Below are 13,094 nucleotides of genomic sequence, written 5' to 3' on the forward strand. Positions count from 1 at the left end.
GAGGGTCTTTGAGAGGAAGGGGAGTAGGGAGACAGAGAGGTGGCGTCAAGGGTTGGTTTCTTGAGGAGTGGGATAACAGCAGCTTGTTTAAATGCAGAGGGGAAACAGCCAGAGAGGAGTGAGGAGTTGAGAAGGAAGGAGATGCAGGGGAGAAAATTAGGAGCGGTGGGGAGAGGGTCCAGGGCACACGTCGTAGGTTCGTGACGTAGGAGGAGAGAGGACAGTTCAGAGTCTGAGAGAGGGGAGAATGAAGAAACGGAAGCTTGGTTAGTGGGAGACTTGGGTGGAATGGGAGAGGAGGGGGTACTGTTGAAGAGCTTGCGGATGTCTGCGATCTTGGAGGAGAAGAAAAAGGCAAAATCATCTGCAGAGAGGAGGGAGGAGGAGGGGTACATGAGTTTCAGGTTTCAGTGACTGCGTTTCAAGATCCAATTTTAGTGTGTAAACAATTGGGAAAAACTGTAACATCCTATCCAAAACTGTAACATCCTATCCTGCCTTGGTGTGCTGTTACCCCTAACTTGTTATCAGCAGTTCACATTCCTTTCTTGTAATGTATTATCTGCAATTTATCTTCCAATGTAATTGGCAATTTAGAGGTTAATGATTACTATTCATGAGTAATAATCATAATATTGATAAGATGGGAAGGCTTAGTTTAGAATGCCAATGAAATCACTGCTAGGTTATTAGAAATGACTATACCAATGACCAATGACCTTATAATATGTTAAAGTCTCTTGAGGGTATGTCCCAGAGGGGGTATAAAAGCTTTGTTCTATCTTAAAACTTTTGGGGAACAGTGTCCTGCTAGCTTAAATCCTTTAAGTTCTGTGTAGCTCTATTCCTCCCGTGCACCCAATAAATTCTGATTCGAACTCCCAACTCCAAAACTTTCTTCTACCACAGAACAAAGAGGAGGTAGCACAGTTGACAGATAGATGGGAAAAACAGTTAATGGAAGGTAAGAGAGTGAGAGCAGCGGAGGCCAGGGTGGAGGGGGAGACGGAGCGAAGATTACAGCAGAAGGTGACAGAGGGTAAGATGAGGGGAGTGGGACAGGACAAACAGAGAGGATAAGGCAGCAGGGGTGGATGAGTTCTCGGGGGAGATCCATGTCTCAGTGAAAGCGAGGGAATCCAGAGAGTGGTGGGAGGCAAAGGCGGAGATGAAGTCAGCCTTGTTGGAAGATGAGTGGCAGTTCCACAGGCCCCCAGAGAGGGGCGTAGACGGGAGGGGGGAGGAGGAGGAGGAGGAGGAGGAGGGGAGATGCAGGGAGATGAGGTTAGATGGTTCAGGCAGGCAATGGTATGCAGGTGCACACAGAGTGGAAAAAGAGCCGCACTGAACTCTGAGCGCTGCTCATGGCTGCCTGCTGTTGCTGTGCGGAGTCCCTGCCCTTTGGAGATGGTCCAGGGGGCTGTTAAATACTGTAGCTGTAGCTAATTAGGATGGTACACACTTGCGTTGCGTTGAATGACACAAGGCTGTCGTGATTGCATAGTCCTTCCTAGGCAGGAGTGCTAATAGTACAATTAATGGCTGCTGTAAGTCTGAATACAGACAAAGACCGTGACAGACACACGCAGTTAGACTGATCAATAGCTCCCAGCAATGCTAAATAATAACCGCTTCTGATTTACAGAAACTGCGTGTCAATCTATGCACATTGCGCTAAATCAGTCGCTAATAACTAACAACAGTCGCTGCCATTACTACAATATAGTTGCAAATATAATGTAACTCTTAGCTAAACAATTAACCACATAAACGACGTATCTCTTAACTAAACTAGAAAACACGTGACAAAACGATACTTAACTGAGGTGAGCTAGACGACTCCTCTGCTGGCTTGCCTGTACCTCCTCTACCTCCTCTCTCTTAATCTCTCTTAATCTCTCTCTCTCCACAGAATAATCATATTGAAAAATAAAACCCCAGCAAGATTGTCTGTCACTTGCAGACCCACACAGGGTTCAGTCATGTAGCTAGTAATATACTTATGTAGAGTTCAGTCAGTGTTGTTACAGCAGTACACAGATTAAAAGACACAATAGTGTAACTCAGTTCCCAGACTAAATTCTCCAGTCCTTCACCCTTTGTTAGACGCAGATTATTTTCAATCTCTTCCGCAGCTTCTGTCTCAGCGCTAATTAACTAATTAACAGGTGTATAGCCACAGTGCATCACAATAGTACATTGAAATTATGAGATACTTGAAATAATGAGATAGTAAATCGAGAGTACGAGATAATAAATCGAAATTATGAGACGGGTTTCCAAAAGTTTATAAAGTAGTCTATAATTCATAAACTTTCATTTATTTAATTAAGACTCCCACGTCATGTGGCCTGGCTCGGTTCTTCATTATGATTATCCCTAATGTGAATAGTAATGCGCTGTTTAATGCATTAATTGTTGAAGTCCTCCCTGTACAAAGTAAACATTAAAAATTAACGACCATTTTCACTGTTTGTTACATTATCGTGTGCTATGTCATTGAAAACAGTGAGACTCGAATGGTGTCATGCACACCCCCCACACTAGGCGGCAGTAGCACAGCGAGTGAGGCCGCCCGCTTTGCCGCCCCGCTCTGTGCGCATGTGCAGAGCGCCGCTGCAGCGCAGAGCCCCCTGGGAAGAAGCGCAGCTCGATTTCGACTCGTATCGTTTCTCTGGCTGCCTGACACAGACCCCGTGTCTGTCCATACAGAGCATGCTCCGGGACCGCTGTCTGTGGAGTGTCGTGACAGCAACCAATCACAACACGCTCCTCTAATTCTGTGATCCAATTGAATTAACTGTAGCTTGAGCACGACACCCGCAGGAGCCAATAGGATGCTCGGAGGCCGACAGCCAATAGGCAGCGCCGAGGGACGGGAGCGCGTAATGGCGGAATTCGAAGTAAACATTTTCCTTCTATTTTGACACTTAACTGTAGCTAAAGTAATTTGTGAGCCTTCTCTTTCAACGATAATACTCTAATATTTGTATGAAATGTTACCAGTCTAATGTGTATTTATGGCGAGTCCGTCTAGATGTAAGTGAGCTGATGGACTCCTGTCAGACTTGGAATCATTTATTCAGTCATTCCTCAATACATTTTCACAATATCTCTCTGAAGCTGCGGATACTACAGCACACACTGCAGCGCTTCACACAGTTAGGAAGTAATCGCACCTGTGCTGTGCTGCACGATATTATTATAGTAACGTGTTTCATTGTACTGTCTACTGTACCACACTGTAGCATTTATTGCACTGCACCTACAACACTGTATGTGTCCTGTACTACTATACTGGAGCAATGTAGTGTACTGTACTATAGTGTAGTATAATGTAGTGTACTACTGTAGTGTAGTATAATGTAGTGTGCTATACTGTAGTGTACTGTACTATAGTGTAGTATAATGTAGTGTACTACTGTAGTGTACTGTACTATAGTGTAGTATAATGTAGTGTACTACTGTAGTGTAGTATAATGTAGTGTGCTATACTGTAGTGTGCTGTACTATAGTGTAGTATAATGTAGTGTACTACTGTAGTGTACTGTACTATAGTGTAGTATAATGTAGTGTGCTGTACTATAGTGTAGTATAATGTAGTGTACTACTGTAGTGTACTGTACTATAGTGTAGTATAATGTAGTGTACTACTGTAGTGTATTGTAGTGTAGTATAATGTAGTGTGCTATACTGTAGTGTGCTGTACTATAGTGTAGTATAATGTAGTGTGCTAAACTGTAGTGTACTGTACTATAGTGTAGTATAATGTAGTGTACTACTGTAGTGTATTGTAGTGTAGTATAATGTAGTGTGCTATACTGTAGTGTGCTGTACTATAGTGTAGTATAATGTAGTGTGCTAAACTGTAGTGTACTGTACTATAGTGTAGTATAATGTAGTGTACTACTGTAGTGTACTGTACTATAGTGTAGTATAATGTAGTGTACTACTGTAGTGTACTGTACTATAGTGTAGTATAATGTAGTGTTGTAGTGTACTGTAGTGTAGTATAATGTAGTTTACTGTACTATAGTGTAGTATAATGTAGTGTACTACTGTAGTGTATTGTAGTGTAGTATAATGTAGTGTGCTATACTGTAGTGTGCTGTACTATAGTGTAGTATAATGTAGTGTACTACTGTAGTGTACTGTACTATAGTGTAGTATAATGTAGTGTACTACTGTAGTGTACTGTACTATAGTGTAGTATAATGTAGTGTTGTAGTGTACTGTAGTGTAGTATAATGTAGTGTACTGTACTATAGTGTAGTATAATGTAGTGTACTACTGTAGTGTATTGTAGTGTAGTATAATGTAGTGTGCTATACTGTAGTGTGCTGTACTATAGTGTAGTATAATGTAGTGTGCTAAACTGTAGTGTACTGTACTATAGTGTAGTATAATGTAGTGTACTACTGTAGTGTATTGTAGTGTAGTATAATGTAGTGTGCTATACTGTAGTGTGCTGTACTATAGTGTAGTATAATGTAGTGTACTACTGTAGTGTAGTGTAGTAAAATGTAGTGTGCTATACTGTAGTGTGCTGTATTATAGTGTAGTATAATGTAGTGTGCTGTACTATAGTGTAGTATAATGTAGTGTGCTATACTGTAGTGTACTGTACTATAGTGTAGTATAATGTAGTGTACTACCGTAGTGTAGTGTAGTATAGTATAATGTAGTGTGCTATACTGTAGTGCAATGTTGTCCGGCACCCTGTCACAGTCATCTCAAATCCACATTAATAAACATCATTCAAAAACGGAAGAGAATAATTGACAATGCTTCTGCATGGGTGTGTTTTATATGCAGTGTTGTGAGCTGGCTGTGGAGCTCATATTGTACAGGTGCTGTGTGTGTGTTAGTGTCATTCAGACTCTGTGTGTGTGTGTGTGTGTGTGTTAGTGTCAGTCAGGCTCAGTGTGTGTGTGAGTGTTTGAGAGAGTGTATGTCAGTCAGGCTCAGAGTGTGTGTGTGTGTGTGTGTATGTATGTCAGTCAATCAGGCTCAGTGTTGATGTTGTTGTTGATGTTGTGCAGGTACCGTGTCTGTGTGTGTGAGGGACCGAGTCTCAGACTGGCCATGGACTGTGTGGTCACTGCAGGCAATGTCAAAGGTATGAACAGTCCACATCATTATCACCCTCATTGCTATTGTTATTATCATGGTTGCTCTTGGTGGTTGTCCTTGTTGTTCTAACTGTTGTTGTTGTTGTTGTCCTGGCCAGTGCTTGCCAAGGCCATTCACTCTCTGTCTAAGATTGGGGAGGAGCTGTACTTGGAGCCGCTGCCAGATGGGGTGAGACGCTCACAGTGACACCAATCTGTAATAACACTGCACTGTCATGTAATAATACAATAGTACCACTGTAGTAGCATAATACTGTAATAATGTGGCACTACTGAAGTACCCTCTCTTTCTCTCTCTCTCTCTTAGTTGGCTCTCAGGACAGTGAATTCCTCTCGCTCTGCCTATGCTTGCTTCTTCTTCTCTCCTCTCTTCTTCCAAAAGTTTGTCACCACAGCAACCACAAACTTCCGCTGCAAAACACCTGTCAAGGTACAATATACTGTGTGTGTGTATGTGTCAATGTGTGTCAGTACTTGTCTCTCTCTCAGTGCAGTGTTAATGTACTGTAGTGTCCAGTCAGTGTGTCTGTACTGTATTAACCCTCTCTCTCTCAGTGCAGTGTTAATGTACTGTAGTGTCCAGTCAGTCAGTGTGTCTGTACTGTATTAACCCTCTCTCTCTCAGTGCAGTGTTAATGTACTGTAGTGTCCAGTCAGTGTGTCTGTACTGTATTAACCCTCTCTCTCAGTGCAGTGTTAATGTACTGTAGTGTCCAGTCAGTCAGTGTGTCTGTACTGTATTAACCCTCTCTCTCAGTGCAGTGTTAATGTACTGTAGTGTCCAGTCAGTCAGTGTGTCTGTACTGTATTAACCCTCTCTCTCTCAGTGCAGTGTTAATGTACTGTAGTGTCCAGTCAGTCAGTGTGTCTGTACTGTATTAACCCTCTCTCTCAGTGCAGTGTTAATGTACTGTAGTGTCCAGTCAGTCAGTGTGTCTGTACTGTATTAACCCTCTCTCTCTCAGTGCAGTGTTAATGTACTGTAGTGTCCAGTCAGTGTGTCTGTACTGTATTAACCCTCTCTCTCAGTGCAGTGTTAATGTACTGTAGTGTCCAGTCAGTCAGTGTGTCTGTACTGTATTAACCCTCTCTCTCTCAGTGCAGTGTTAATGTACTGTAGTGTCCAGTCAGTGTGTCTGTACTGTATTAACCCTCTCTCTCTCAGTGCAGTGTTAATGTACTGTAGTGTCCAGTCAGTCAGTGTGTCTGTACTGTATTAACCCTCTCTCTCTCAGTGCAGTGTTAATGTACTGTAGTGTCTGTCAGTCAGTGTGTCTGTACTGTATTAACCCTCTCTCTCTCTCAGTGCAGTGTTAATGTACTGTAGTGTCCAGTCAGTCAGTGTGTCTGTACTGTACTGTATTGACTCTCTCTCTCTCTATGTCAGTCAGTGCAGGCAGTGTTCAGGTCCCTCTCCTCTCTGGACAGGACAGTGGAGAGGTGTGAGATCCAGATGAGCACCCAGTGCAACACCCTGACCTTCACACTGCACTGCAAACATGGTGAGAACCTGACACACTGCCACTGTGTGGCACACTTACTGACACTCTGACTGAAACACTGATTGACACACTGACAGAGTGACACACTGATTGACTTATTGATTTACTGACTCTCTATCCCTCTCCCTCCCTCTCTCTCAGGGTTGAAGAAGACCCATAACCTGTCCTTCAGTGACAGTGAGAGTCTGCAGGCCATCTTTGACAAGGACAGCTGTGCCAACCAGCTGCGTGCCCAGCCCCGGTCAGTACCCTGCACTCCTTTCTCCCTCTCTCCCCAGCCCCATGCCAGCACCCTGCATTTCTCCTTCTCTCCCTCTCTCCCCATAGCCCTCTCTTGTCAGCCAGCCAGTGTGTCAGTCATAGCATTGGGGAAAAAAATCAATTCATGTTGGAATCATGATTCTATCTTTTAAGATTTTGAATCGATTTGCAAATTCCAAAAATCAATTTTTAAGGAGCTTCCAGGTTTCATGTGGTTTCAATTTTCCCCTGACAGTAGCTAGGGAGAAGCATAAATCGATGATCATTAGCTAAGACCTACAGATGGCGCTATGTCAAAAGTACAAGAGTTGTGACATACAAGACTAATTTCATGGTCAGTGGTTCCACAAATAGACCTTATTCACGCCAGCACCGTCTTAGTATGAAAACAAGGCTCGGAAAGCAAACAAACATTCTGGCAGTCAGTTTGCCTGAGACAGACATGACAATCTGGTCCAAAAATATTGAGTATTTACCAGAAATGATGCAGGTGGATACATTGGTAGATGATTATTTCCAAGGTCAAAGCAGCAGAAGGGGTACAGTGATTGGATTGAGGGTTACGTGTGTGATATCAAAGCTAATGGCAGCTGTCTTTGCCATGTTTGCTAAGGGCGAATTGGCCAGGCCAGGCAGACAATAAACAGATGGCACCGGGCCATCGTAAACAACTATACCAAAGCTCGACAAGTCTTATATTATACTAGCATATAGATCTAAATTAAAAATGAATTCATATTACAACCAGTTTATATTTTAACCAGTTTTTTAATTGTTGTGGTGGAAGAGGAAGACGGTGGTTGCAGTTTGAGAGGGCTATGTTTTTGATCAATGAAAAGAGTGCAGGTAGTAATTCAAATATATATATTTTGGTCTTTGTTTTCGTCCAACATAAGACAGCCTTCCATGACTGGTGTAATCTGGCTTGTTGTAACAGTCAGTAGGCACATTCATGTTTTAAGGCATTATTATTATTACTACATAGATTTATAATATATTGCAGTGTTCTTATAGGGATTGAATGCCCTTTTATTTGATATACAGAACATGCATGCAGCACACAGCAGTCATTATACAGACCAAACCAAAAAATAATACAGTAAATAACATTGTCCTGAAGTGTTTGCTACACACTCTTGAGCCATCGTTGATCTGTAATAATATTAGTAATAATATTAGTACTGGGTATACCAAAAGTACATAATTTGTAACATGTAGAAAAAGCCATGTCTGTTAAGAAACTTAAGGTAGATAGCCGGATAATTCAATCTGAAAACCAGCAGCCCTAGCTATATTATTAATATGCCTTTAGAACCAGCTGAATCAACATTATTATTAGGTTACTTAGGAGACGCTTTTATTCAAAGTGACTTACATGGAGTAACAAACACTAAATCACATTTTGTAAATACACGTCTTATTTTTTAATTGTTATGAATCAGTTATTAAGAGCTGGCCAATTGTAAGCAGTCCAATCAATATCAACTGAAATACTACAATAAAGTGGTCCAATGTCTCTGTGAATTGTGATCATCCAGGCTTTCCTCTTTTGTTTGTCTACTGGAAATGTGTGAAATGACAGGGCTTTCTCTCTGTCATAACGGGAGTCACTCACACGGCTAGGAACACAACAGTGAGACACTCTTGTTTATCGCACTTGATGCTTTCAGAGCCTCGTTCTCTCTGGGACCATGAATACGGTCCATTGGCGGGTGCTACTGCCTAGCTAGTTTACCATGCCAGAGCCCATGGGAATGAAAATTAGACCTGCCCCAGCTGCACTGAAACCAAATGTGTGGGCACATTTCAGCTTCTATGATATTTGCAGGGAAGAAGGAGCCTGGGGTAATTCACAATCGAATCGATAACCCAAGAATTGAAATCGAATCGAATCATGAGATTGGTAAAGATTCCCACCCCTAGTCAGTGTGTCAGTCAGCTGTGAACTGTACTATAAAAATGGAGCATCTCCCTGTGGACCATCTCCTCTCTCTCAGGCTGCTGGTGGACACAGTGGTGCACTTCCCTCCTTCCCTGGAAGAGGTGACCATGTCAGTGAGCGATGCGCGAGTGCGGTTCAGAAACCACATGGAGGAGGAAGCAGGTGAGAGAGAGGGACCTATTGTTTGTGTCATCGTTGCTGTCCTCCGGTTCATTATGATCATTATAATTAGCATTGGTATCATTCTCATTGTCGTTATTATAATCATCATAATTTCTATCATTTGTATTATTAGGGATGTGACAGAATTGACAGAAATCCACATCAGTCGAAAGCAGATTTTATGGCATTAAATCCTTGCGGATGCAGATGTAGGGTTTTTAGTTGTAGGTTTTTTATTTGCCAGTATTTTTGTATAATAATTTTGCTATAGTAAATGTATTTTATTTAAATGGCTGTAAATGTGTTAGAGCTGAAATAATCATCCGCTCATAGTCTTAAAAGTACTCCATTACATTCCATTTTATTACTTTTATTTCTCTTTTAAAACTAACAATTGCGTGAGTTATCAGGAAGTCTGAGCGTACTGTTCAGAGATACAAAAGTTACTATTGAACATGGTTTCTTAAGTTCTTAACAAGTATCTAATAGCTTTCACTAGTCACTTTACTACTTAGTACTTGTAGTTTAATTTCAAAAATACAAGCCACTCTGCATTGTTAGGCAGTAGCTGCTGCGATGATCATCGTAGATGCAACCAGCAACACTGACAATACGTTCACTTTGTACGCTTCTGTCAACAGTTGGGTAGTAAAACATTAACAGCAACTTTTTACATAATTTCATAAACCCACACTACTTCTGCCAAGTTTTACTATTTCCAAAACATGCAGATAATAAAATCCTCACAAACATGTAGTAATACATATTAACTTCGTAATCTGGTATTGTCTGCATTGTTTATCATGTTACTTTATCGGGAATCAGAATAGGTGGCAAGTCTGTACAGTACTAGCAAATAGATTTGTGTATATTTTAATAAAAATTTGTTTAAGTAGTAATAAGTATTAATTACGCAAGGATACCGATGATAATATGACATAAAATAATCACATTTGTATGCACCTATAGGCTGTTATTTTATATGTTTCAAATCAAAAATATACGAATGATAACAATCATACCACAACACAGAATATAGTGTCTAATAGATTTTGTCGAATCAACCTTTGGAAATGACTGAACTGACTGTTCCCAAGTCAACAAACGTGGCACGTGCTCAGAATAAAATTTGGACCTGCTCATGGCTGAAAGAGGGACTGGCTTTATGCATGTGCTGTTGCAATGCTACAAACTCAGATTCATCATAATAATGTAGTTTAGTATTTGACAGAGTTCGGATTTGCAAACGATGTGTGAAGTGCAATTCGAACTTCGTCACAACCCTAATTAATCTTTCTGTTCTATAAACAGTTTAAAAGCTTTGGCAAAACAGACAATTATATTGCTGCAGATATCTTTCCTGATCATCTCTCTACCTTCCCTTCCCCCTCCCCGTCTCTCTTTCTCTTTCTATATCTCCCTGTCCCTCTCCCTCTCTCAGAGCTGGGTCGGACCATGCTGACAGAGCTGTGTCTCAGTGCTGAGGAGTTCGACCTCTTCACTGTGAACCAGAGCGTGGACATCACCTTCTGCCTGAAAGAGCTGAGGGTGAGCGAGAGCGGGCGGGGGGGTTAGCACAGTACAGTACAGGGACACTGACTGTTCATGACCGGTCAGTGCTGTGTGTGTTAATGGTCCTCTGCTGTCTGTGTTCAGGGTCTGATGGCGTTTGCGGAGTCCTCGGGGCTGCCTGTGTGTGTCCATTTTGACCTTCCTGGACGGTACTGCCTGCCTGTCAGTGTCTCTGTCTGTCTGTGTGTAGATCCTCTCTGTCTCTCTCTGTCAGTTTGAGTGACTAAGTGTGTCTGAGATTGTGACCGACTGTGTGTGAGTTTGATTGTGTGATTGTGTCTCTGCCTGTGTGTGTGTCTGTCTGAGTATCTCTCTCTCTGTCTCTGTCTCTCTATGTCTGTCTGTCTGTCTGTGTGATGATTTGTTATTTTTGATTGGTATTGACTATCGGTTATTGATGACCCTCTGCAGGCCAGTGGTGTTCAGTGTGAGTGACAGCGGAGTTTTGGAGGTCAACTTCGTACTGGCCACCCTGTCCGACGAGCCCCACAAGTCACAACGGTCAGTACAGCACCCCCCCGTCCCATCCCAGTATCAGTCTGTCAGTGTATTGGTCAGTCAGTATGTCTGCTACACTGCATTAACCCCTCCCTTACCTCTCTCTCTCTCTCTCTCTCAGTTCCTCTGCTCCTCCTCCTCCTGCTCCCGTGGACGAGTTTCTAAATGACGACATGGACTCCTACATGATCGCCATGGAGACGAGCGTGTTAGACTGCGATTGGCCAGAGCAGAGAGAGCAGCAGCAGCAGTGGCTGCCTCCGCCCCGCGGGCCCAGCTCCCACCAGCAGAGGGGAGGAGAGAGAGAGAGAGAAAGAGAGAGGGAGAGCGAGAGAGAGAGTGAAAGTGACAATGAGATACAGAGCGACACAGAGAGGGAGAGCGGAGGACCACCCAATAAAAAGGTACTGTACTATATTAACCCTCTCTCTCAGTGCAGTGTTAATGTATTGTAGTGTCCAGTCAGTCAGTGTGTCTGTACTGTATTAACCCTCTCTCTCTCAGTGCAGTGTTAATGTACTGTAGTGTCCAGTCAGTCAGTGTGTCTGTACTGTATTAACCCTCTCTCTCTCAGTGCAGTGTTAATGTACTGTAGTGTCCAGTCAGTCAGTGTGTCTGTACTGTATTAACCCTCTCTCTCTCAGGGCAGTGTTAATGTACTGTAGTGTCCAGTCAGTCAGTGTGTCTGTACTGTATTAACCCTCTCTCTCTCAGTGCAGTGTTAATGTACTGTAGTGTCCAGTCAGTGAGTCTGTACTGTATTAACCCTCTCTCTCTCAGTGCAGTGTTAATGTACTGTAGTGTCCAGTCAGTCAGTGTGTCTGTACTGTATTAACCCTCTCTCTCTCAGTGCAGTGTTAATGTACTGTAGTGTCCAGTCAGTCAGTGTGTCTGTACTGTATTAACCCTCTCTCTCAGTGCAGTGTTAATGTACTGTAGTGTCCAGTCAGTCAGTGTGTCTGTACTGTATTAACCCTCTCTCTCTCAGTGCAGTGTTAATGTACTGTAGTGTCCAGTCAGTCAGTGTGTCTGTCTGTCTGTGTGTAGATCCTCTCTGTCTCAGTGCAGTGTTAATGTACTGTAGTGTCCAGTCAGTCAGTGTGTCTGTACTGTATTAACCCTCTCTCTCTCAGTGCAGTGTTAATGTACTGTAGTGTCCAGTCAGTCAGTGTGTCTGTACTGTATTAACCCTCTCTCTCTCAGTGCAGTGTTAATGTACTGTAGTGTCCAGTCAGTCAGTGTGTCTGTGCTGTATTAACCCTCTCTCTCTCAGTGCAGTGTTAATGTACTGTAGTGTCCAGTCAGTCAGTGTGTCTGTGCTGTATTAACCCTCTCTCTCTCTCTCTCTCTCTCCCCCTCAGTTTCGCTCTCTGTTCTTTGGTTCAGTCCTGCCCACTTCCTCCCAGGCAACCAATCAGACGATGAGGAGCCAGGAAGTATTGGCAAGTGACAGTGAGGAGGAGGGGCAGGAGGTGGGTTCAGAGGCAGAGTCAACACCGTGACAGCGACAATGTACAAAATACGGCCGTGTTTTACACTGGACTGAAATGTACAAAATTGATCTGCACTGTGCTGTGTTGATATGGATTGTACTATATCATATTGACATAGACTGTACGGGATCTGGTCTGGACTACACTGTATTTGTGCAGAGAGAGACAAATACAGACCGAGAGAGAGAGAGAAAATTATGAAGAGAAAGAAATCCACATTTGAAGATGCACAGAAAGAGAGGCAGACAGACAAGACACTCTGATACTGAGAATATATTCCAGAGCCAGACAGACAGACAGACCCGTCAGGGCTGTAGACACAATTATGAGGCATTGCTGTATAAAGTCATGACAACGTATTTATTTGACAAACACCTATCTATTTACAGCATACAACCTTTCAGTTCTGAGATTATGAAAAGTGATCTGTTATCATTCATTTTTTGTTTTATTGTTATTTTTAGAAAACTCAATTAAAAAAAATGCTCAGTACCTACCTACAATCTCCTATTGGGTACAGATTCTGTACATT

General features: G+C 42.5%; 1 protein-coding gene across 2 annotated transcripts; it reads left to right on the forward strand.

Annotated features, from left to right (window-relative positions):
* Positions 1-2,691: 2,691 nt before the first annotated feature.
* On the forward strand, positions 2,692-13,065 carry rad9a (RAD9 checkpoint clamp component A). Of its 2 annotated transcripts, none has more exons than XM_066718613.1 (12): positions 2,692-2,903; positions 5,043-5,119; positions 5,231-5,301; positions 5,440-5,562; positions 6,520-6,634; positions 6,776-6,875; positions 8,893-8,999; positions 10,441-10,547; positions 10,656-10,720; positions 10,983-11,072; positions 11,191-11,473; positions 12,431-13,065. In XM_066718613.1, exons 2-12 carry the CDS (start codon positions 5,086-5,088, stop codon positions 12,569-12,571), a joined length of 1,236 nt encoding a protein of 411 aa, XP_066574710.1. In that variant the 5' UTR covers positions 2,692-2,903; positions 5,043-5,085; the 3' UTR covers positions 12,572-13,065. The 2 variants fall into 2 exon arrangements, with proteins under 2 accessions (XP_066574710.1, XP_066574709.1); XM_066718612.1 differs by lacking the exon at positions 2,692-2,903 and adding an exon at positions 2,993-3,039.
* Positions 13,066-13,094: the final 29 nt, after the last annotated feature.

The sequence above is a fragment of the Amia ocellicauda genome, chromosome 12, assembly GCF_036373705.1.
Source record: "Amia ocellicauda isolate fAmiCal2 chromosome 12, fAmiCal2.hap1, whole genome shotgun sequence".
Lineage (NCBI taxonomy): Eukaryota > Metazoa > Chordata > Actinopteri > Amiiformes > Amiidae > Amia > Amia ocellicauda.

Excerpts from the sequence above, each read along its gene's own strand:
- rad9a (XM_066718612.1), top strand. Across the intron at positions 5,302-5,439 it reads TGGAGCCGCTGCCAGATGGG|TTGGCTCTCAGGACAGTGAA; the intron begins GTGAGACGCTCA and ends TCTCTCTCTTAG. Across the intron at positions 6,635-6,775 it reads CACACTGCACTGCAAACATG|GGTTGAAGAAGACCCATAAC; the intron begins GTGAGAACCTGA and ends CCTCTCTCTCAG.